This window comes from Cebidichthys violaceus, unplaced genomic scaffold (assembly GCF_023349555.1).
Source record: "Cebidichthys violaceus isolate CVI_PGR_0920_01 unplaced genomic scaffold, fCebVio1.0.p SCAF_21, whole genome shotgun sequence".
In the NCBI taxonomy this organism is placed as follows: domain Eukaryota; kingdom Metazoa; phylum Chordata; class Actinopteri; order Perciformes; family Stichaeidae; genus Cebidichthys; species Cebidichthys violaceus.
This window is the reverse complement of record NW_027176384.1, coordinates 2,219,877-2,245,904: the sequence shown is the minus strand read 5'-3', so window position 1 is coordinate 2,245,904 and position 26,028 is coordinate 2,219,877. Positions and strand designations below refer to the sequence as shown.

The following is a 26,028-nucleotide window of genomic DNA, read 5'->3' as shown; positions in this document are numbered from 1 at the left end:
TTATTGTTAACACATTTTAAATGAGTTGTTTACATTTGACCATATGGCTTTAATGTGGTATATTCCTCCTTTATAATCCAGAAGAGGAACAGATATGTTGTCACTCAAGTTCGCTATTAAAGGGGACCCATCCATGAAGGTTCTCTTTCTCATTTTTGCAGCTGTATTAAAGCTCTAAATGTATCATATATAGAACCTTTAACAGATAGCGTAGGAGTGTATCTCCCTGCACATATACAAACTAAAGATACACAAACACAAAAGGCAATATATTACTTTGCATCTGTTTACAAAAAGCACTTTGCTCAGGTCTGGGACGTGGATATTGAGAGGAGACGGCGGATCTGCAATTCTCCTAAATTACAGTCGAAGTGTAGAAAGGCAAAAAGGAACTAAATGCTCTATCTGAGGTGCGAGATGCCTCTTAAGATCGTGCCTACATTCTCGGGACGTTCATCACAAGTCTGCCTCACATAAAAATAAAGTTAAAAATCATTGCTCTTTTCTCTCGGGCGATATGGATGATGAGCGCTGATGTGAGCTAACAGTTAAGCGTGACAATATCTGAATCTGTCCCCGACACGTCTCATATAAGCCTTCAGCTTTGTCAATAATTCCACAGCCAGTTGGTTTTCTACTCCTCTCCCGCTTCACATTTAACAGCCACACTCCATTAGCAAATGTACATATTGCCCACGGGGCTGACATTCTTTCTCAAAGCAGGAAAAAAAAAAGCCATTTAATTTCTTCATTCTCCTTCGGGCTCGGACGCAAAAGGCTCTTTAAAATAATGAAATAAAAGGGTTATTATTTCCGAAATAATAGAAAGTTCAACCGGGTGTGTTTTTCTGAAAAAAGCTGGGGGGCAACCTGTGGAGCTGCGAATCATCGCTCTCGTTGGAGAAGTTTGTTTTTATGCGTTTTAATTTCCACACAAACCAATAACAGTTTAAGACAGTTGAGGACGTTGTCTGTGACCGTTGGGGGAGCATCACCGAGCTCTAAACTGAGGGGGGGAAACCCGTTTCTCGTTTGTCAGTTAAAAAAAAAAAAAAAAAAAAAAAGAGTGTGGCTCAAGCATGGAGGAGAGAGAGGAAAAAATAAAAAGTTGGTGCACGCTGGTGAGCAGGAGAAGGGCACAAGGGACACCACTGGAGTGAAGTATTATTAGGTGCCTCTGCCAAGTTTATGGAATACAAGCGTGGCCTGAGACTCTCAATGTGTGTGTGTGTGTGTGTGTGTGTGTGTGTGTGTGTGTGTGTGTGTGTGTGCGTGCGTGCGTGCGTGCGTGCGTGCGTGTGTATGCCGGACGGAGAATAGATTTTCCGAGCCTGATCCCTCCTATCTATTTCTCCACTGGATCATGCCACAGACAGGATGGAGAAGGCAGTCAAGTGTTGTGACACTTCAGAAGATATGATTGCTTTTGACACTGTGCCCACTTTTCGCTTCAATCCGAACCTTGGATTTAACCCGGAGGGACAATTCTCGTCGCGCGAGGCACTAGAAATGCATCGAAAGCCTGACTCGTAACCTCAGAAATGGATCTTGAGGTTGAAGGGTCAAACCTCCGACCCCCCCTCCTCCTGCAGCAGTAGAAGCCTAACCTAACAAATACTGATACCAATATCGGAAAAAACATATTGGTATCAGTATTTTAAATATATATATGGTATCGAATCGCAGCCGGTATTAGCTAGCCAAAACCAACAGATACAAACACTCCTTCATAACTTCAGCCATTGCACTGCTACACTCCAAGAGAAAAGTCAAATATCAGCTTGATTGCCAACCCACGTTTGGCAAAACTTGCTTTTCATTTTCTATGTACTGTTTTATTATATGTTATATTTAACTGCCGTGTGTGCGTTTTTGATATTGTTTTATTACAGTTTTCACTGCTGCACAACCAATTGTTCGCTCTGGGGACGAATAAAGTTCTACTTGACTTGAATATTTAATATATATAATGATTATATATATTAAATATTTTGGGTTTAGGATGACTTTAAAGAAATTGTTTGACATTTTGCCCCACTCATGTTTGTAGGGGGCCATTAGAGTAGATACTCAAAGCTTAGCATAGAGATTGTAAGCATGGGGGAAACAGCTGGACTCACTCCCTTCAAAGTTCCCAAATGGCCCATTTCAGAATCATATAAATTTCATGATTGAATTATAATTGTTTATGCATTAATGTGTTCATTATTTAAATGTTGCAGCTGGCAAAGTTACAGCTAAGTTTAACTACTCAGTATACTTAATAATTAGGCTGTGTACTACTTAATAATACATCATATTTGTTGCTTTCTACTTTGTGTTCAGAATGGGAATCTGCAAAGATTCCCCCTCTGGGTATCCTAACTAGTACTTGAGTACCCTAAATGTACATCTTTACATTCCACAACTGCTAGAACAGATTGATGCATCCAACTTTAGAACGTGGGGTCCGAGGTCCACCCTCCATAGTCAATCCTGTGGGAAACACTGCACACATACAATCACATGGAACACAAACATTAACGGGGTGTGCATTAGTTAATCTCTCACACACACACACACACACACACACACACACACACACACAGTGAGCTAAAGTGCTCCCCTCCCGTCCCCGGATTTAACTTCACATGGCCCTCATATGAGCCCTCACTTCAGTCGAGTAACTAACAAAGTGGCCGTTAATGGTTGAAGCACCCAGTCGGTAACCTCCCACCACCGGAAAAAAAAACAACAACACACAAACGGGCGCGTGTGCAAACGCACACCTTTAATGACATCTTTTCTGCGGCACATTAGCTATTGTGCGGTAATTAATGGGAGAGTCATGGCGTTCAAAAAGCCAGTCTTCTCTCTGCAGACCAGGAGCTGTACGCCACAACAATGGCTTAATGAGTAAACACGCCGCGCGTCTCATGAATAAATTATTTGTGCCTCGCAATTAATTTTCCCTATTGAAGTTTGAAAGAAAAAAAAGCAGGACTGTTACCAGTCTTCATAAATCAAAAAAAGGAGGGAGTCGGGAGAGAGTACATGACGGCAACTTTTTGTGTGTTTGTGTGCCTCAGATCCTCTGTAATGCTTTTTGTGTGTGTGTGTGTGTGTGTGTGTGTGTGTGTGTGTGTGTGTGTGTGTGTGTGTGATGAATCTGGGTATTTACTTGCGGGTTTATGAATGAGGTTACATAGTTTTTTTCTGCATTAAAAGCGTGTTTGTATGCAAGTGTTTTCCATGTTTTATACAAATTTGGTGTTTGTTTCCCCCGCGTCTGCCGGAGCCTGAATGGACATTGTACATCCACGGCACGTGTGTGTGCGAGTGAGCATGCTGTGCGTAACACTTACTGAAAGCAGCTTCCACGTTATCGGTCGGACCTGTCGCGGGATTCCAGACCAGCTGAGTTTCCGTAGCTCCTCTGTGAAACAAGAACAGAAGCACCAGAGGGTTTATTTTACATTCACCTCAGAGACTTTTGACTTCCCTCTGCAGCCCGACCGATAAATGGTGGGCCGATATTATACGCCAAGATTACGTTATCACCAATATGACCCATCAATACTAGCTCATCAGAGATATGTCCATATGGGCACATATATAGAACTGTGGTACAGGAATGCTTGAGTTAATCATTCAATCATTTTACCACATAATGACCTCCTGTTCTGTACTGTGAGGAATTTTAAGTTTTAAAGCATTCCTAGTGCTGGATATTATGTGTCACAGTGTGTTTACTTAGGAAGTGTTAAACCAAGGAGTGTGGTCATTGAATGTATATTGAGTGTCTGTGATGGGGGATTGAGTGATGTTTGTCCCCCGAGAGAATCAGAGTACATCCACATTACTCCGTTTTTGTTTGGAAACGCATATGTTTTGCTATGGTTACACTGAGTGTCCACACTACGCCGGCGTTTTCGAGCACCGTAAACGGAGGAGTTTAGAAACGATCCCGAAGCCGGATAACTTTGAAAACTCCGGGTAGCGTATTCGTGTGGACGGACGGAAACGCATAAGTTTGGAAACAATGAGGTAACACCCGCGATCGACTACCAGGTTAATTTAACGCGGACAACTGATTACAGGCATTGCTGACCTTGTTGTCTTTCCTAGCAGCTGTTGTCCAGTTAAAGTCTGCATGTCTGCGGAGGAAACAGCTGTTATTGTAGCGATCAGTGAGCGGTGTGAGAGAGAGAGAGAGAGAGAGAGAGAGAGAGAGAGAGCGAGAGAGAGAGAGAGAGAGAGAGAGACCCGCAGCGCTGTAACTAACGTTAAGTCTGAAAAATAAAACTTATTAAACTTTCCACGAACTGTATCTGAGTTTATAGAGGAAGATTTGAGAGAAGATCTTAAGTATCAAACACGTACTTACGATCATTAAAGACTACTTTATTACTCTGGTTGCTTAGTTACAAAATACGATGGCTGAAACGCCGTGTGGACGGAGATCGTTTTCGTTTAACGGAGTAGTATGGATGTAGCCTCAGACTTCCTTCGTACCATGGGGCAGATACATCAATCTGTCCTGTGGTATGAACGACGTCTCATATTTCTTGAAATATTTTACTATCAATAGTGTAATTTGGTTTGTGATTGTTTTGGCTTCTGTTAACAATATTAAATACTTTTGATTTTGACCTGGACCTGCTGACTCCTGCCCTGCTTGCTGATGGAACAAAGAGTGCAAAGGGGGGGGGGGGCTGCTGCTTCTTCTCCTCAGTGGCCTTCTTCCCCTCTGTTTGAGAAATTTCTGAACATTACAGTACATGTTGGTACATAATATTGATAATGAAGAAGTGGATTGCAGCACACTGTAAAACTAATTAATCTCTTAACTTATTTTCCTTGGAGATTTTTGATTCCTCTCATTGCCGCCGCAGCAGACTGCATTAATACAGCTGTGCAGAGAATTTCAAATATAAATCTCAAATATCGATACCATTGTCAGTCAAGCTCTATTCCCTTGCCTCGTTTGGATTTTTTTCCGACCACAGACCACAAAACTACAGACGTGCATTAGTAGAATAACTACATAAAATAGACACAAAATTATTGTATTTAATATGTTTTATTAAATCACCATAGCACCTTATCTACAAGTGTATTTTTTTTGTTTTGCCATGTTGGTCTGTCTGCCTGATTCCATGTGAATGCAGCATTGCTGTGATAAAAGGAATCCATCGACCATGACAGAAATTCAAACCATTATTGGGTTAGTGAGTCATTCTTGGATACCATTCAATCAATCAACAAACTAGCAAACCAGCCATGTCCTCGCCGCCAAAGCTCCCCAGTCCCGTCCCTCTTTCACTGCACTGAAATGCTCCGATGGATTAGAAGAGGATTATTAACTAGACCCCCCCCCCCCCCAGGGTGGGTGGGGGATCTGCCTGGGCTATAATGTAAAATAAATCTGGAGAGGTGGAAATTGAACTTTTAAATTGGCAAAGAGCAGTTCCCTTTGGGTCCATGAAGACCTAGGAAAATATGGCTTAATGTCAGGGTGCCACACAGACATCCGACCCACATCCGTCTCTCTGTAACACACACACACACACACACACACACACACACACACACACACACACACACACTCTGTCAGTAAGACAGGATGGGTTGGGTGTAGGGATCAACAGTGATCCGACAGGAGATGTTGCTTTGTCTTGTGGCATTTAATAACCCGTCTCTTCTATTTCAACCTTCTTCCAGTGAATCAAACATAATAAGTAGACTAGAATAAAAGGTGTAGGATTTCACTTCCTTGCACCAAAATGAGCTGTATTCATGATATTCCAATAACACTGATATTGTGACCAACGCTGCGTCTCTCCGTGGCACATTTTCACCTGAATATACTATCCCAAGAGGGAAATGAGATCACTGAGCTTTAGGTTATTAAACATATACAGTATCTGTTTGCATACGTTTTAGTTTTTTTCAGCAGGAGGTTCCTGGATGAGAACATTAACTCATCCATTATTCACAGATAGGTCTCCCTATACCCCCCCCCCACCACCACCACCATTAGCATTCAACAAGACGAGTTGCCACAGCCAAGCTGAGGCAAACATAAAAACACAATGGAAATCTCTTCACTTGTAATTGCGCTGCCACTGATTTACCTGCATTCCAAGAGAGGACGGGGGGGAAAGGGGGGGAATTGATTTCCGTGCAAATGAAACGGCACTGCCTTGATATACTTTTCTGAGTTAAAAAAATGAAACTGCACCTAATGAATAAGCCAAATTCTTCCTTGACTCTTATTCAAGGCACAGGCTGGGAATTGATAACCCTTTCGCACAGCGCGAACGATATTGATTAGCGCTGCCAAATGACTCTGCCTTGCCTGTTCTTCAAGGCAAATGCAATGGAGGGCCAGAGACAGATAGCGGAATAGGAAATAACAATCAGCTAAACAGCAATGGGCTAAGTCCATCGGCTAAATTGAGTGAAACGCATTAGAGCTTGTTCAGCTGATGGGAGAAGCTATTTATTCACTATAGTTCCTGTGCATCTCCCACTTAAGATTTCTCCCTTACCTCGTCCCCGGTGACTTTAATTACATAGAAATTCAATACGGTGATGCAGTGCAGAGCGCGGCTCTGTTGGTTTGGAGCGAGTCGGGGCCCCACAGTATGGAGAGGCTTTCAAATACCCCAAGGTTACCTGTGCAGCAGCAGCAGCAAGTCGCATTTAAGAGCACGGATGAAAAGAAGAAGAAGAAAATGTCTCTCAGATATGACACCGACCATAAAAGTTGCTGCAGGTTTTCTACAGATTATTTCTGTGTCTCTTACCTCAGGACTAGAGGAGAAGGCAATGTGTGTGTGTGTGTGTGTGTGTGTGTGTGTGTGTGTGTGTGTGTGTGTATTGCTACCAGGCTATGTTGAGTGCAGACATCATTTCATTCACAGACATAGTCCAGACACAGGGAAAAAAAAGCTGTCGTCTATTAAAAGCGTTTGCCTTTCAGGCACAGATAGGACCATGACTGTAAATTCAATTTGCCCCTTTTCCTGAGATTGGCACTACGAGACGCTTAAACGGTGAAGTCCATCAATTCTACACATCAAAGATGCTTACAGGCCTCGGGGAGTATCACTGAATATGCAAAAAAAAGGTTGTTATAAAGCCTTTGTGGCTCCAGAGGGAGCTGTGTGGAAGCTGATAAAAAAATGCCTCAAGTGACGTCACTCGAGTCAACAGTCGAAGGAGGGATCTTTTAACCGCTGGATTTTAAAGAAGCTACGTCACCTAACTCTGTGAATTAAGGACTGTTCTTATGTGGAGGACAGAGTCCTTCGTTCAGAGGAATGTCAAAGATGCATGTGTGTAGCCTATGCACTCCTAAAAAAACAAAAAAACTATCCTTTGTGCACGACGCATTTCCTGTCCCCCGGTTTGGAAACAGGGAAACGCTATGCTAACGCTAAACAATCTGTTGGCATGGATTTTTGAAAGCGGTGAGCTCACTAGGCCTCTGTGGCCCGCTGGCCATCTCTGCTTGAAGCTCGCGACTACATTAGCAGTTCAGAGGTGGATTGTGGGTAATGTAGGCAACCGCTTTTGACAAGGAAGGAGAAAGCGTGGAATTAACTAATTGGTTCCATTGCATCAATTTGGATCATTTCTAAAAATTCCATCACAGGATGTTAAAATTAGTTAAAATGCTATTGCACGTCAAAGACGATGTGCACACGTATTTGCAAATTCCCATCAACTTTCACTGCTCCGATTCATTTTCACCCCCTCCAATCTCTTCGGCCAGTACCTGTGTGTGTGTGTGTGTGTGTGTGTGTGTGTGTGTGTGTGTGTGTGTGTGTGTGTGTGTGTGTGTGTGTGTGTGTGTGTGTGTGTGTGTGTGTGTGTGTTCCTATGTCTGAATGCTTGCAACGACGTCAACCTTGTAGAGCTGGACAGCCGCAGTGAAGTGACATCGAAGGCGCTAACGAAAAAGTACAAGACCTTAAGGGAAACGGTTACCCTGTGTGCACCTCTATATTAATTACTCTCCGAACAGCTAGTCGAGGGTGTCTCTCCTCTTGCCTCGCACCTTTTGAACCTTCATTTGCACTGTCGGACAAAGAAATGAGTCCATGAATCTTGTGGGCTCGGGCTTAATCAAACTATGTTATATTTCCCCCCCACATGTCATTAATCCCCCCATGAGGGGGGGGTTACAGAGGGGAGGGGTGAGAGGACGTGAGGCGCAAGTTGGCTAATAGTGATCTCCAGAAAGCCCCCCGTACCCTTCCTGCAAACACTTTGTATTTGCAGGAAGGGCTTGTGGGAGAACAAATGTGTGCACTGAAGGAGCCTGTTCTCTCTCTCTCTGTGTGTGTGTGTGTGTGTGTGTGTGTGTGTGTGTGTGTGTGTGTGTGTGTGTGTGTGTGTGTGTGTGTGTGTGTGTGTGTGTGTGTGTGTGTGTGTGTGTAAGAGTCCGGAAAGGGCATGGGGCAAATATTTACTCGGCACCATGAGGACCAGCGGAAGAAGACCCGTTAGACCCGTATATCATACACAGAAAAGTGCAAACACAGCTCCCTACTCCCGAAAATTCGCCGTCTCCAGCAGAGAGATGGACCACTGCAGACTCCCGATCACAGTTACGCCAATGAGAGCCCAGACGCCCTGTAGACCCAGGTAGTACCGATGCACTGTGCTGCTACAGGACAGCGGTAAATTCTACTCGCAAAGACGTTTTCACATTTGAAATTAGTCCTGGGCTAAAATGCTGCTTTGAAAAGGAAGCACTGCCTAAAACAATATGTAATCCATAATCCATCTCTGAATGGACTCTGCGACGATGCTTTATTGTAATGCAAATACACTCTCATAGGGAATGGTGTCTATACCCGCTAATCTCCATTCCCCGGAGTGGGCAGTGACAGAGGCCAGCGTGAGCTCAGTTGACGTACGGGCTAAATTGCAGATGTTGTTTTCATTAGCGCGAGGCCGGCTCGTCTCGCGGAGAGCATGTCTGACTCTCTGGGGCATCTCCAGTGCATTATGAATGAGACAGCCGAGTCCCAGCTCCACTGGAATAAATTAAAAAGGCATTTTGTGACATTTTGGAAAATGAATCTGTTTGTTTTGTTTTTTTTGCTCAGCGGGCACTTGTCACAATGTGGCTAAAAGGTTTCCCCCAACTGTCCCGCGGGGCGACGAGGGACTAGCTGTCCCCACCAAGCTAATAATGCAAACAAGCCATTTCTAGCTGACAAATCTGTCACTCCTCTTTAAACGTAGTAATCTGCACGACTTAAAAAAATAATAAATACTAATTGAAGCTGTAAAGACATTTCTTTAACAGGTCTCTACAGGAACAAGGCGGAGGCAACTCATTAAAGCAATTTACAGTCAATTCACCCCGCAGGCTGTCATTTCAAAATGTACATATAAAAGTGCAAGCGGGGGCAGGCGAAAACCAGAATCCCACTTGTGGGACCAATAAAATATCACATTATTATATACATGCTTTTGGAATTCGTGCTATCAGTATTGTGGGTGTTTTATCATGCTGGCAGGAGGAGGGGGGCTACGTTCCTCACAGGCACGAGAAACACCTGTAACGTCAGCAGTGTGCAACTCAAGGGCGACCGCTGCTAGTCCTTCCTCTGCGTCTGCTGTGCTCCATTATGCATAAACGTACAGGGGTGCACTTTATCTTGGCTGGAGTTAAGCTGGGGACCACAGGGGCCGATTAAGACACCACGTACCTTGTGTTGAACACCCCCCACCCCCGCAACAGCTGCTCTGACGGGGTGGCCCTCAAGAGGTAGTGAATGCTCAACGACTCTTTGAAACATTCAGAGGGCAACATATAACTAAATACCGTGTCTGAGGTTTTTGGGGGTTTTTTGGACTTGTTTGGTCAACCAAGATAACTGAAAGGATTCTGAAACAGCAGCCACCTCAATGGAGCCTACGTGGAGGTTTGACCCGCTCACATGTGGGTCACCATTTTGGCTACATAACACATTTCCAGAAGTGAAATAACCTCTTATAACTTTGTTTTGATCAAATGACTGACTCAGCCACCCTGAAGTCTGTGGTAACCATCGAAAAATCTAAATGTTATCTTTTTACTTTGTTATTGTCAGCTATAGTGGTTATTTGCATAAACACACACAATTCATATGATTAACAAATAAAAGATTGTATTTTTATTGGTGAAAAACTGAAACTACGGTGCTCTGTGAGCTTCACTGGCCGAGTGAGGGCTCTGGCAATAAGCTACCGAGCAATACGAGGTGGTTGTGTTCGGAAAAATAAAGAAAATCAAATGGAGTGTGAGTGTGAGTGTGAGTGTGAGTGTGTGTGTGTGTGTGTGTGTGTGTGTGTGTGTGTGTGTGTGTGTGTGTGTGTGTGTGTGATTGTGTGTGTGCTCCTGCACTTCCTCCATGTCTGCCCGTCTCCTCACCTGTCAGTCAGTCTACCTGCCCGTGTGCACGGCAGTGTACGAGGGCCAGTGAGAAGAACAGACGGCAGCGAGAAGCGCCGCCTGTCAGTCAGTGCTGGCTGAGCGGGGAGCTGACGGGAGCAGGAGGGAAGCCGGTTGGCGGGCCGGAGCCATGCACTATTCAGGCATCGTTCAGACGGAGTGCGACCACTGGGCCAAAACACCACAAGGTTCTCGGCAAAACGCGCGCGTGCGCACGTGAACAGCGTGTGCACACACCTGCCAAAACTAAGGGGGTTTGTACTCTACCTCAGCAAATCCAAAATCAACACTTTTTTCACTGTTTCCTAAACCTTAAGTAGCACAAGAACCGGGTCATTTTTGTCCCCTGCTTTAAAGTGCAGCAATAAATAATTACGATGTGTGCCGCCTGTGTGATGCCCATGAAAGCCTTGGATAACATTGCAATGGCAGAAAACGTAGGTTAAATGCCACCGTTGCAGGCGTTGGCCCAGTGTCATCCAAAACTATTTTGCCAGTGAGGTAAAAAAAAAAAAACAATACGATCGGGACGGACACCTTTCTCACGCAGTTCATTAAAAAGTTAAGCTCCCCTCCTATAAACCTTGAATGCAGTGAGAGAGCCCTGAACGGTCTAACTCATCTAGAGGACAAAGTGATGGCGCCAGGGAGCAGACGGCTCATAAACTAATGGCGCTCTTGTAAAAAGATACTCCCCTCTGGATTATACCTGCTCAGGAGGCCTGATGGATGGCCCAGATGGCCGGGAGAGGACACCGAGCATAGATGAGCGTACAGGTGTGACAGTGTGTGTGTGTGTGTGTGTGTGTGTGTGTGTGTGTGTGTGTGTGTGTGTGTGTGTGTGTGTGTGTGTGTGTGTGTGCTATAACACAGACGTTCATAGTCAATTTCCTGAGGCGTGCCTCGCCGATAAATGATTTCGATCACACAGGTTGCAAAATACCTGACATGGTAACATTTAAAAAAAAAATTTAACACAGTTTTATGAGGGGATTATGGAGACATTTTGAATTTCAGTTATGTCACTTTTACAGGTAATGGTGATATTGTAAGGATACATTTCCACTTTTCAAAAAAAAAATATACCTCATTCATATGCGACACACACACAAAAAGATCCTTTCCAAGCGTTGCTCATGTTATCCTCTAACTTAATTAGGCTAATCAATTAGTCAATGAAAAAACAAACTTATCATTTAAGTAATGTTTTAATACACTGGTTCCACATTGGCAAATGTTTTCAGATTTTCTTTTGTAAATTGAATATTGTTGCATTTTTGAACAAAACAAGCCGTTTGAAAAACTCACTTTGGATATTTGACAAAACCACCGATTTGTTGGTTTTGAGTTTTTGTTTGGTTATTGCTGCGGTCACACCACGAGCGACACAGCAACATTCTACAAGTTGTTTTCAATGGAGGCCGATGAGAAAGTACAAACCGATGGCCGACACTTGTCGCTGTGTGACGGGCGTGATCGATACAAATCAACTTTTTTTAAAGATGCTCCAATGACGCTGTGAGTCGTCGACCAGTCATATAAAAAAAAAAAAAAGCCGGTTAAGTCAGTTTCCGGTGCTATTTAACGGCGTAACTATGTCAACCAGCTGGCCACGCTTGGCCTTTTTCTTGCTTTAGCCGTTACATGGCGGCGGCATTCTTTTCCTGAAATCCAGATAACAAATCGCAGGATTCCTCTGAAACCGCAGGCAGTGGACACAACATCACTTCTCCTGCACATAAAGCAGCACCTCCCAGTGCCCTGCAAGAGAACAGGTGCGGTCTGTGAGGACTGACTTTTGCTCAGTGAAGCTTCTCTTAAAAGAGAAAAAAAGGATGAAAAAATAAATTCACATGGAAGACCAGCGAGTAACAACGGAGTAAACTAAGCCAGACAAGCTGCGAGGCTGCTGACACGGAGAGACAGCTGGAGGTTGGACCAACCTTATTAAGTCAGGTGTTTTGCCCGGGGACATGCAAGGAATCAGCCCACATGCGCATGAACATCCTCGCCCAGATGCACGCACACATCGCTGGCTTGTTCGCACAGTGCGAGGAACACACGGCGGGGTGCAATTTTAAAGCGGAAAGAAAAGGGAAATAACAGAATGCCGTGACGTCAGCAGTATCCACTTCACAGAAAGCAACCCGCGGTGCATAAATCTCTTTTTTCGTCAAATCGGTGCCATTGAGGTCCCGAATAAAAGAGGAAGCTCCTGAGAAATGTACGTGGAAACCGTTTTTCTGTAAACTTGCCACATTTTCCCAGAGATTTTAACGATGGGAGACAGTCCAATGCTTCATTATCTCCACTTTCCACGCCTGTGACCTGCGCGCGCGCGCACACACACACACACACACACACACACACACACACACACACACACACACACACACACACACACACACACACACACACACACACACACACACACACACACACACACACACACACACACACATCTATAATTATCACACAACGACTGGGCTTTCAAAATGAGGCATTAGGGCCGAGTTAAATTGAATTACATCACCACCTCCCACTTTGATGGTCGGCTTTTAACTTTCCAGGCGGCGCTGATGGTAAGCCTGTCATACGGTGGCTGCTGTGTAACAGGATTGCGCGGCTGGAGCACCACAGAGCGCGAAAGAAGCGGGGCCTCCTGACCGTAGTTGCTGCAGTGAGGGCAATGGTCGGTTGGGGAGAAGCGTGCTGTAGACGGCGGCGGAGGTGGAATGAAGAGCTGCAGCACCCCCAACAGAGGGCAGGGACACACAGCGAGCCCACGGGAGGAGGTGTTTTCTGGGTTCTTATTGGTGGTTTAGCAGGTTCTTTGTGTCCGTGTGTTCCGTCATGTTATTTACGACGTTGATGGCGCACGGCTCGACACCGTAAATCGGACTCGACACACGTTTGTGGACACGTGTGAGGTAGACTCGTATAAAGACCACACAGAGAGCAAACAGAAAGTCTCTTTCTTTAAGAGAGAAGAAGAGGAAGCAAACAAGGAAAGCAACGAATGAAAAAGGCTTGTAAAAGATAGAGTAAGGATAAATTGCCAGGACGGAGAATAAGGGGAAAGGACCATTGCCATAGCAACAGCGGTGTTTCTGCCATCCAGCAATAACTGCTTGATGTCAGATGCCGACTCTTGGTATTATAATCAATTTAAAAAAAAGAAAAAGATATGCAGGAAGTCTGTAAAACCTGGCTTTGTGACATAAAGCCCACAGAAATGAATGCCTTTTGTTTAGAAGCTGGAAAGTGAACAGCTGACTACTACTACAAATCATGGAACTATGGAACCAGCGGTTCTAAAAGTCCTTTTCGCCTATTCCTGGACCACAAATTTAGTCACATGACCACCAAAACAGATAAATTCTGTTTGTTCGTCAAAAGAGTGCTCCTGGATCGGCTCGAGTTAAGCTGGAAAGTCAAGTAATTGGCTATTTATTCAAGTCTGTTTCTCCAACCGGCAGTTGACAACTCGCACCCGTCTGCGAATAATGCAGCCGTGGTTAAAAGTCGCATTAACAAGAAGTGAAACTGGCAAGTGGACTTTTTCCTCGCTCAGTTTCCCAGCTACAATAACTCCCTCCTCGCTGAGTGTTCAGCGGGTGCTGTGATCAGGTTCACTCGACAGACAGGCTCGCCTCGGGGCATCAGGAATAATTAGCTGGAATCAGCCTCACATCAATCACCCGACTCTCGCGCGCACATAGGTCGTCACCTTCTGCATGACCTTACATGCTAAACAGGCCGCTATCACAACCTGTCGCAAGGCTCAGTGGAGAGGGAGAGGGAGAGACTGACGAGGATGTTAAAGACGCAAGTACAAAGGAGGATCACAACGGCGAGTTAGGCGGACCAAAAAAGAAAAAAAAAGTGAAAAAAACTGGTGGAAACACGTCTGCTAGCGTGCGTATTGTTGCCTTTTCCCACCATCTATACCCTCAATTAGTGTCATAGCACACGAGCATGAAGAGTGTAACTTAACGCGGCCTATTGCACTCTGCCACCATGACAAGACTAACAAGCCTGCAAAACAAAGTGGAGGGAGCTAGAATGAAAAGTTATGCGCTAGCTCTACCAATCACACACTGACCAACACGGTCTCTCTCTCACTCTCACACTCTCTCTCTCTCACACACACACACACACACACACACACACACACACACACACACCTGTGGACTCTGGAGAACGGCGGTGCCGACATGTCGAGGGGCTTGGCCCAAAAACATGGCTGCCCCGGCAATTAATTACACCGCTCAAGTGAGGAAGCTGACCGATGGATCATCCCCGGCCCCCATCTTCCTCTGAGCTCAAGGACGGTCGGTCGAGTTCCTCCTTTACATAAGGGGGCGTCGTCCCCGCTGACGGTGTCCACTGGCACGTGAGGGAATTTGGACGTTGATTGTTATGCGTGTCACGGACAAGGACCTCTGCTTTGAAGACAAGGAGCTTCATCCGTCTTGTCACCTTCCTCTTAACTAAAAACTGCAAAAAATGTACTAATGTGTACATGAAACGTGGAAGCGGTTATGTGAGTATTTCTAAGCAAACAATGATATTTATTTTTGTCACAGAAATATTTTGACGGTGCAGTACACTTCCTTCAGATGGTGGCCATTCTTTACTTTTTCTTTCTTTCTTTTTGTATTCTAATCTATATCTCATTCTTTGCTGCTGCAATGACCCAATTTCCCCACGGGGATCATTAAAGTTTCATCTTATCTTATCGTATCTGCCCCTAACCCTCTCCCTCCCCCTATTGCCCCCCCCCCCCCCCCCCCTCCCTACCTCCCCAATCCTTCACTTAATTATGTCCCGCGAATGAAGTTCATCTTTCATGCTGCCAGCAGCCAGCAGCCGTGGCTCGCCCGTTCTCGGCTATCTAATCATGGCGCGGAGTCTAAACTAAATTTAGACAGCCGGCTTGTGATGCCTGGCAGGCCCTAATGGAGGCTGACACCTGGAGACACTGCGCTGATGTACAGGGTACACTCTGCGCGAGCGGGGACCGCAAACCGATGTTGACTAACGCTGATGACTTGTGAACCAGTTTTGTTTGCAAAAAAACTTTTCAAGGGGATCACACGTAAAGGTGAAGCACTGTGCTGACTAAGGCCGTTCCAGCTTAATGAAATCCAGCATTTACATTTTAGGATCTTAGCCAACGCTCCGTGTGTGTGTGTGTGTGTGTGTGTGTGTGTGTGTGTGTGTGTGTGTGTGTGTGTGTCTCGAAGTAATCTACATGTGGCAGCTAAAGCAGTGGCACCAAGTGCTACAAAATTGCAGACTTTTATTCAAATTGTAAACCAATCAAGTCACGTCTGTTGACAGAACATGATTTGTGGATGCAGGTTAACAGACTGGTAATACTATTATCATTAATCATTCATATTATACAAAAATGCACGGAGAAACAGCTGAGTGTTGAAATGCACAGATAGCCAATAAATCAGCCAACATTACCTTATTACAAATGTTGACGTATTGACGATAGAGCAAAGATCGGGCCCGAAATAAATCAAACACAACCAAACAATGAACCAGAATAGCTTCTGGCCAAGCCTGACCCGAAATATATATATATATATATATATATATATATATACATAAATAAAACAATATATGAAACAGTGCACGGTTTTGGATGTGAGACAGATGTGTTGTGTATGCATCTCCAGCAAGCAGCAGAAACGCAGCAGATTAGAAAAACTGAGAAGACTGTAACCAAAAATATGCTGAAGTATACTTATACAAGAGGATGTGAACAAAGGCTCGTTTCTAATAATAGCCGGTCTCAAATCAATGCATGGTAGCCTCTACAGTTGTGGTAAATTAGGACCACAGCCACTGTTTGAGAACGGAGGCTACGATGTTTAAACTGTGTCATTTCCGCACTGAAATATCTCCGACACGCTCCTTTTTTTTTTGCATTTAGCATATTTAGACAGGCACATAACCCATCCTTTTGCTGAGCACTGCACTTTTTGAATCGTCTCCCCTTCTTCTCGCTTCATGCTCCCCTTCTGTCAGGCGCACACGCACACAATGCTGTGTAAACACACTAAAAACACTAAAAGACTACATCCTTTACGTTCTTCGCTCAAATAGGCTTCTAAACAGAAATTTGACCAAGAGTTTGAATCTATACAACTCCAATAGTTGATCGTCAGATCCACAACGAATCACACAGAAGCACCACTTTAAATGTTTGAAATGTTTAGTGACTGCCTAAATATAAACTGGGATATTTGACGGCATCAGACTACTTCCGCAGGTCACCATCTGTATCCAGATGTTTTCCTGTTGACCTGTGCTCCCCCAGTGTTGGATGTAACTTCAGACGCTGCTGAGAACTTTGATAGTTCTTTAGACTTTAAAAATCATTGCTTTGCAAACTTGTCTGATTGCCTCTTTATGTAGTTAATCTACTGAAACTGTGAGATCGACAAGTTGTCGTGTCGCAGTTGCCAAAAAGTTTAGTTTTCGGGGACACAAAGTCAGCGGTAAAGAGGGAGGTCTGCGAGAGTTCCATGGCCACTGGGGCGGCAGTGGGAGCGGACAAAGTCTCTGGGGTTGGATAAACACTAAAGGCTTGTCGTTCGGTTAGAACAAAGGCCTGTCGTTTGCTTTTGTTGTTGGTGGTATTTTTGTAATCTGCATGTCCAGATGGCTGGATGACTCCCCCCCCTCACAGCATCGTTAAAAAACGCGGCACAGCTGGCAGACTGAGAGTGAGCAAACTAAGAGAGAGGAGCGAAAGAGTGCGAGGAAAGAGCGCAGAGAACAAAAAGGAGAAAAGGAACACACACTGACAGATAAGTGGGGGGATCTTTGGATGAGTATCTCTTACCCAGATCCGTGTTGGGGCCGGCCAACAACTGTTTGAACTTATCCAGACGGGACGCTTCCCTCTCGGTCATGGCCGGGGTGCCGGATGTGTTCTGGTCGGCCATGCGAGCCACCAGTGGGATGACAGGCGGCCGGTGGGGCAGAGACCGCTGTCTGTGGAGTCCTGCGTGCTCACCTGCTGCATCTGTTGGGAGGAGGAATTGTCGAAAGGTTAAACAAACACGCGCTCAACAAATGCGGGCTTTTCAGGTGATGCGGAAATGTTGGCAGCCAATAGCTTCTTGCCAAATACAACAAATACATTACTTTCTGATTACTGTAGTCTCTCTCTTTAACCATCATCACATATTTAGGCTATTCTATGCGATCGTCTTTCGACAACTAATATTATAACTAATGTTATAGGTTTTTTTACTTCCATTCACTGAGCCTTCCCCTGAAGCTGTGTGGAGCCCCCCCACCCTGGGGAGGCCGGTCTCTCGCTTTAGAAAACCTCTGCGCTTGATGAAATGTTAAGGGGGGGGGGGGGGGGTCATGAAAGTTATTAACATTCATCCCGAAGAGGAGATGAATGCGTGTACAACAATTTCATGGCAGCCCATCAAATAATTATTGAGATATTTCAGCCCGGAGCGGAGCGGTGGATGGACCGGCTGAGCAGACAAGACACCGAGACCCATGACGCTCGCATGGCTAAACATTTTGAATTAGCCGAACTTCACTCAGAGCACTCGACACCAAAAGGCCCCGACAGTATCGAGTCCAGCTTCTTCTGAACGGAGCGTTCCCTCGATTGTGTTCAGAGGTCAGTTTTTGTATTTCTGTGTAAAACTTTGATTAGCCTCTTCCTGTGGAGGCAAGAAATGTTCACAGCCTACATTAGGCTTCCATTTCAGCGGCAGTAAGGCGACACAGTAACTGCTGTGCACAGCAACTTTCAATGTTAGAGTGCTGACTAGTTAGCCAGTTAGCAAAGTGAAGTTGAAGAACTGCACTTTCAGGTTTAGGGGGCTGATATTTCTCGATCTACAATTGAAAAATTAAAAAAAAAGTACTCAAGAGTAGGAATATAGCAAAAACGATGAGTCACATCATGCTAAGCTAAGCTAAATTTGGATCCTGTCCAGGTGGAGATGAATGCGGTTACTGTTAAAGGCCTCCAGGAAGGCAGCAGTTGTTGTTGCGGCAACAAAAAAATCCAGATTTAACTGAGGGCTTAACTGAACGCATTAATTCAGTCTGCCGAGTGCCACATGTTCCCCCAGATGTGCTAAAATAGGACTAAGAACGAAACACTGGCACCACACAGGCAGAGTTATGAACAAGCTGGTGATGTCGGGACTTCATTGTGGAGAGGGATGTTCCTTCTGTCGCACTAGACACTCTAGCTAAAGTTCATAAAGATCCCTGAGAGCAGCACTGCCAACATTTGTCAGTGCTGGAGCAAACCCGCGACATATAAACGCGCATCAAGTCGCACAAACACTCCACGGCAATTAAGAAAACTGGAATGCTGCCGGTCGTAATACCCCGTTCAGTTTTTTTACAAGAACAAATGAAAAGCTACAAATCTGTTCTCAACTGCTTTATTTGCACTTACAAAAATTAAAAAAGATCAAAGCCTGCGGAGGCTTCTTTTAAAAGGGCCGTAAAAGACAAAGTCAAGATTGATAAGTGACCGTTACTCACTTCCTCCGTCACAGTTTACTGCATCATTATTACAGGGAAGAAAGGGTAAACGACAACATAAAAGTACACAACCGGAGAGTACTTCTCCAGGAGCTTCACAGAGCCAAGTGTGTGTGTGTGTGTGTGTGTGTGTGTGTGTGTGTGTGTGTGTGTGTGTGTGTGTGTGTGTGTGTGTGTCGCTTCACTGGTATAGCCAGTGCCAAGCGTGAGTCGGAAATGTTGAAGTATATGGAGGGAGTCTGGGCCTCGCTAATGAAAGCCTTGCTGTGTGCCGCTATCTAATTAGAAGGGAGCGAGTGTGTTCACGCTATTCCTTGCTGTCATCTCTCACTCACTCACACACACACACACACACACACACACACACACAATAAGAGAAGAGGAAAAAGAATAAGAAGTAGAGCAAAATCTACAAAGAAATGAGACGCATCAAAACCAGCAGTCAGCCTTACTGGAACTGTGCATATCAAGTTGTTTGCCCAACCTGCCAAGCACATAAGGTTTTTATATAAGCTTCGGTGTGTTTTGCGAAACGGCGCTGTCTCGCGTATCCCTGCATCAACGTGAGGACGTGGAGTGCATGCACACCTGTGTGTGTCGTCTTCTCTGAGGAGATAAGGGGAATTGCCTGAAGGCAAAACGGGCTTCTTGTGTTATCTGCGCCGAAAAGGATGGCAGACACCCAGGCCGACAGGACAATAGTCAGCCACACGTTCAGCATGTACGGCGTCTGCTGCTGATGTTATAATCTAGGAAGCAGCAATAGAACCATCTCTTCTTACCTTTCCTAGTACGAGGAAGAGGATAAAACGGTTACACGCAAGGGTACGGTGTTGCTACACAGTGCTGCTGTGCCTCTGTTTTAAGTCAAAGCAAAAAAAAAAACGCCCGACATATGGAGGAGGTCTTGAACAGTGACACGGGTCCAACAGGAGCAGTTGTTGTGTACTACAAGGGAAACAGAGCCAGACTGAAGAGGAGGAGTTGGAGGGAAAGTGTCTCTTTCTACTGTCATCTTTATATATCTATTATAAGATGTATTTCTATAAAAGAGGAAGGGGAAGAAACGGATGTCACTGGGATTACAATTCTTCAATCATTATATATATAAACAGTGATGGTTACAGACTCGTTCTCCATCCCCCTACACTAATATTATTATTAGTAGTAGTATTAGTTAAAGATCAATTAGACTTGTTTCTATAGATATCACTATAATATCCGCACCGTGGGTTCTTTTGGGAATAATAATCATGTGGTGAAAAAAGCGACATCCGACAGCACTGCTTGGCATTTGTTTTGCTTATGAGAGAGGATAACAGGGTATTCTGACATAAATACTGCCCAATATTCATAAATAAGTATCCCTTGCTACACTTCCTACCACCTTTGAACAACACTCTGAGCGTTATTGTTGTGAAGGCTTTTGTACTTGCACGTACAACATGGCTCTGTCAACACTGAGCTCTGTACGCTCTGTGTAAACCACAAGCACGTTCAATCAAAGCACGGCATTGGCAGTCTGTCATTGGCGGAAACTGCCAAATATTCTCCCCTCGTTTCTCTGCTGTTTGGATGCTGAACGCTTCTGTTGGCACTTCATACTCTTTGAATGTGGTGAACCGCAACAGTTGTGAGACCACAGTAAATAAATACACAAAAGTGACCACTGTTCTATTGATGGCATAGCACTAAAATGTTGATATGGTGACATTTCCTTTGTGTTTTCCACATGTGCACTAAAAGTAAAAGCAGTCTAGCTTTTGGTATGCAGGTGACATGAGCCAGAAAACTTCACTAACCTTTAGGTGACCCAATTGGAGCTTCGCTTTGGGACTTTACAAGGCGGCCTTCGGTGTAAGGGCTGCTCTGGGAAGCGAACGAGACCTCTGGGCTGGTCCTGTCTCCTTCCCCCGCCCTATCCTCCTCGTCTTCTTCGTCCTCCTCCTCCTCCTCCTCCTTGTCGTCCTCTGCCGCCTCTTCCTGCGTGTCCTCTCCTCTCTGTTCCAGCTCTGTCGTGTCGTCCTGCCTCTGTCGCTCCTGCTGCTTGCTGTGATTCTCGATGACCTGCTCGGTTGACAGAAAAAAAGAGGCGTGGCACTGGTGAGCTTCATTTGTTTTGCCAATGAGAGAGACTACTCCATGACCGTATTCACATTTCAAAAGTTGTGCTTATTTGTGACGATTATCCTGCTGAACAAAGCGTGTAAGTATTATAAACGTTTGTTTTCCACAAAGCTTATTATCTGCAATAATCCAACAACCGATAGAAAAATCCCCAATTCAGGATATTCAGCCAGGATAACATTTCGAAGCATGTTTTTTTTTTTTTATGTAAAATGTCTGAAAAAAATGTAAATATAAAACACATTTTATGTAAAATGGACAATGTAGTTAAACAGGCAGCTGTTTAAAGGGCGCCTACATTCATGAAAATTAATAAAATGACAAAACTCCAAGATGAACTATGTTGTTATAGTGTGTGTGGGGGCGGGGGGGGATCTATCCTGAGACCAAGTCTCTGTGGCAGGTTGTTCACCTTATTGGCTGTCTCCATCACCACCTCAATGTTAAGGTTCTGTGCGGCCATGGCCAGCAACTCGTCGTCATCATCCCCGACGTCCCAGGCGTCGCTTGTGATGCTCTCGAACTCCTGGAAGGTGGTAGCCTTCTTGGGCTTGCCTGGCGTGGCCGGAGGAGGCCTGTTGCCTGCTTTAATCAGGCTGGAGGACGGAGACAGGGACAAGAGAACAGGAGTGAGGATAAGGGGGGGAAAGAAGGAGACGAGGAGTGAATCATTTTGACACTGACAGGGGGGGGAAAGAAATAGAATTACCATTTAAAAAAAAAAAAGAGGCGCTCAATAATTAATGACTTATTCAACATTCGGCGTGATTCAAAGTCTACAAAATATCCACTTTTTAACGCACCAGCATTGGCTAGAATTACCACTAACAACACAGAAGACACGCATCTTAAGCACTAGAATCAAAAGCAGGTCTCACGACCTAAAGAGACCGACTCTGGGTCATGTTCAAAAGAAACCGAGTTGCTGTCTTTGTGGCGCGAGGACATCGTTTCATTCAGCCAGAACAAGAAACGCAACAGAAAAAGAGAATTCAATTAAACTCAACCTTTCCTTATCATGCGATGCGAAAAAAGGGGAAGGTGGGAGGAGGGGAGGTGCTCTGATTTCTTACGAAGACAAGCATTACCATAATAAAGGGAGAGACTTGTCCATATTAGCTTACTTTCATCAAAATTAGAAGAAAAGAGAGTCTGAACCTAGACACGGACAAAAAACAAGAAAATTGAATTCAACCCCCTGTGGAAATGTACATGATTAAACATCAGTCAAAGGAAATGATGGTTTTTACGAAATAATAGTGTGTTTTTCTATCTTTGTGTGTGCAAGTGTGAGTAAAATGAGATAGGTACAGCCCAAAAAGTCAAAGATATTTCCTATGTAGAACTAAATAATGGTTAAATTAAAAAAAAGGTTGTGTACACACTTAACATTTCAAGATGTTACATTAATTAATTAATGATTTCAATCAAAAATGTATTCATTCCCATATTTTTACACACCTAAGACCTGTGTAGGTACCCTATAGTCCTGAAATACTGATACTTCCAACTTCCATTTGAATTGTTAGTTTTTCAAATCATGTAACATAACCATTTGTACTGGACATGATTACAAACTTTAAAATAAAACTAACTGAAAGCTTGTCCTTTAAGCTGTCAAACCAGCCGCCTAACAACTAGATTATCCGGTCGGTGCACTTCCACGGACACTGCAGAACAGCACAGGCCATACAGTGCAGACAAAAAGGTTATCAGAATTATACTGCAAGGACCATGCATGCTGTTTCACACATTTAACCCATGTTGTAATTGTGGCCACGTCCCAGTCCACGATGTAACAGCTGGTTGTCTTTGTCGAATGGCAGAACAAACACTCCCACAGTCCTGGGGATGTGGCTAAAAGTATAACATGTTTTACAGTATGAAGTGTTCTCTCTTCTGAGGGGATCGGTGGCTACCCTTCAAGATTTCTGACTTGTTTTGTCGTCTTCTCCTCTACTGGTAATGGTGAACTGAAATGAACTCAAAACAGTAGATGAAGTCCTGGCTTATAATGATGTGCTCATATTTTTTTTACCACTTCAATAAAAGTATTGCATAATCACCCATAAAGTAGGTGGTGATCAAGGAAGTATTTATCTTAAGTAACTAGAAAGACAACCCTTTAGCCTAAAACGAATCAGATAAGCTTGTCTGTTTGTCAAAACATTATGTGATTGATGAAAACTGGTCTTCCATTATTAGGAAATACATATTCCTCCACTGTTTCATGCAGAATAAATACATCACTTCCGCTTTTGAAAGTTATTTTGGAGCAAACGTAGAGGAGAGGCGAGAATGCCTGAGGCAAACGGTTAGCTTCAGCAAAGAAACTTAAATACCTGCGGTGAGCAAAAGTCCAGACTAGCACCAAACTACTCCAGTAACATCGTAGTGCATTAGCCTACAATGACGAAGTACTTTTAACTTACTTAGCATGGAGGAGCGGGTCGAAAGGTGGATGTTGTGCGCCGTACACATGCTGAATGCTGAGGAAGTGAAGAAGAGAGAATGTAAATGAATGAGCTAATTCAGAACTGGCTGTCAAGCTAGCCATGCTAGCTTCTGAATACCAAAAACAATGCCAGTTAATGCTAGAATTTGGGGGCTAAGTGACATGAAAACGACGTGCTGCTGTAAAACCATGGCTACTTCGTATTATAAAATGGTTATAATATAATTAGTTAGAACTCTGTGACTGCGGTGTGTGGGTAAATTGCTAAACTGTTAGCCGCTGTTAGCAACGTAGCTCTAAGTCAGCTAAAAGCGGAGATGCGTAACCTATGATTGGGGGCTAATTTACCACAGACAATGGCACGTTACAGGGGGTGTAACTCGCAAACTTTGTGCAACATCGGAGGACCGTCAGTGAAAGTGAAAGTTCCGTTTGAAGCTCAACAGTGCAGCGTCAGTTCACTGAGGCTAGCTACGCTAAGCTAGCCGACAGGAGGGAACACGTCACTCACCTGCCAGGAACCTTCGCTGCGTTTCTTTTCCAGAACTGTTTCTTATTTCCGTCATTCGACATTGTCCCTCTATGGTCCAACCAGTCTCAAACACAAACACGCTAACGCTGTCGTTATCTTTAAAACGTGAAATGTGTGTTTATTGACACCATGTACCCTCCTCCAAAACTCAGAAAGCTGCCATGTTGTTACTGCCTAATCGGCAAGCAAACGCTGCTGTGATTGGCTGGAGCGGGACTTCCGCGATGTGAGCCAATCACAAGTGAGATCCGCTGTTAGGTGGCTGCTGACGTCATGATCTGTCTTCGCTTTGTTGAAAGAAACCACGAGCTGTGTGTCAATCAAAAGAGAGACCATCAGCATCAGGACCAGGAACGGGGAGAGAAAGATACTTACCATTTAACATTACTGTTTCCATAGCAGTTTATAGTATGAGACGGATGTGTTTATAGTTCAAAACGTTTTTTGTATTATGCACCAGTGTTAATAAAGTTTATTAGAAGTATTTTCAGCACCCTGCAGTGTTATTACAAAGTCACAATTACGTGAGCCGTTTTACCTACATACACTATGATTTCAGCTAGGGGCAAGTCTATTTATTTAAGAGCCAGATCTAGCCTGCACATGGAAATGCACTATTAGTAAAAGTTGTACCTGGACAAAACCTCCTCTTACTCCCTTAATACTGTGCCTCACTCTCAACGCAGAAGCCTGTTGTGGAGGTCAAACCCACATAAACACAGTTTAGTCATCATTTTTTGTTAACGCTGGTGTTTGCCACGTCACTGTCTGGAGGTTGTGCGAGGTTACGGTAATTATTAAATTCTCAGTCTGCGACAGCGTGGAGGCACCTCAGTGCTCTGAGTCATGAACCAGAGGACTCATGTGTATTTACGCAACGCTGATGCAGTGGTTGTTCCACGGGGTTGCAGGAGGCAGGATGGAAGGCGAGAGCCCTCACTCCTTCACTATTTCGCGGTACTGCAGACGCCCGTTGGGGTGTCGGTGTTAGTGGGGAAAGTGGTCAAAGTTGTCATACCCCTGCAAACATTTACTGATAAAACATCTAAGATTTAGTTATTTTTCATTGATTTCTAGAAAAAAAACCTACTCTTAATAGTTTTTAGTTATAAACAATGGCGTAAGGTGGTTACGGTGGGCCCCAGCGCTACTATGAGAGGCGCCTATAGTTCCAGTACAAAGCAAACAAACACATACCTTTCGGCATTTATATATTTTAACAACAATGTGCTGGAAAGTCAAATAGGCTTTTGTATCGGTCACTGCTGATCAATAAATCAACCTTTACACATTTAATGAGAAATATCAAAAATACTTAAAGTCTCAATAAAAATGGCAATTATTTGTTGTAATTTTAGTGACCTAGTTCAGGACGCCATGTAGACTCAACTTACGTTTTCAAGTATAATACACTGGATGAATTGAACTGTCATAAATAGTTTAAAATAAAAACAAACGGGTAATGTCATTTATTATGCTGTTTCCAATGTATGATTGTTGTAGGACAGCCCAGTGGCCTGTGGAAGGTAGGCCAGTTTCATTTTCACAATAGAGTGAGTCATCTCTCTCACACACGATCTTTGTTTCAAAGTCCCCTCTTCTCCTGGCAGCAGCGCGGGGCCAACACTGACTCAACACGCTTCAGACGCAGAGCAGCGTTCTGTCATGCGGGCCCGCAACGAAGTAGAGATGAGAATCATCGGGCGACAGCGTCGCTAACGGCGTGTCTGACCGATATTATGGAAGAACAAGCCCGACTACTGTCTTCGATGCTTTATCACAAGCATAGACAGGTAGAAGTTGCTCTGAACCGCAGTGTCTTAGCGTGGAAGGAAATGGGGAGGCGCAGAAAATGCAGCTCTGGAGTCATCAGCAACAGTGCTGAAACGGGTAAGTCCAACAAGTTGAATGAAGTTTGCTTTG

The 26,028-nt window shown here is 44.3% G+C and overlaps 2 protein-coding genes across 4 annotated transcripts in view; one reads left to right on the top strand and one right to left on the bottom strand.

Annotated features, from left to right (window-relative positions):
- Positions 1-24,277, bottom strand: part of tbc1d22a (TBC1 domain family, member 22a) — a 97,953-nt gene extending 73,676 nt beyond the window's left edge. For all 3 annotated transcript variants that reach the window (XM_068716891.1, XM_068716893.1, XM_068716892.1), the window contains exons 1-6: positions 24,085-24,277; positions 23,551-23,607; positions 21,531-21,714; positions 20,794-21,058; positions 17,304-17,486; positions 3,345-3,415 (exon numbers count right to left, since the gene is read on the bottom strand). In XM_068716891.1, the coding sequence (XP_068572992.1) occupies positions 3,345-3,415; positions 17,304-17,486; positions 20,794-21,058; positions 21,531-21,714; positions 23,551-23,607; positions 24,085-24,146 (822 nt within the window). In that variant the 5' untranslated portion in view covers positions 24,147-24,277. The remainder of the gene's footprint in view (positions 1-3,344; positions 3,416-17,303; positions 17,487-20,793; positions 21,059-21,530; positions 21,715-23,550; positions 23,608-24,084) is intronic.
- A 1,480-nt stretch (positions 24,278-25,757) lies between these two features.
- The window catches only part of cerk (ceramide kinase), a 38,547-nt gene continuing 38,276 nt past the window's right edge, over positions 25,758-26,028 (top strand). Inside the window, exon 1 of the mRNA XM_068717105.1 lies at positions 25,758-25,995. Coding sequence (XP_068573206.1) covers positions 25,845-25,995 — 151 coding nt within the window. The 5' untranslated portion in view covers positions 25,758-25,844. The remainder of the gene's footprint in view (positions 25,996-26,028) is intronic.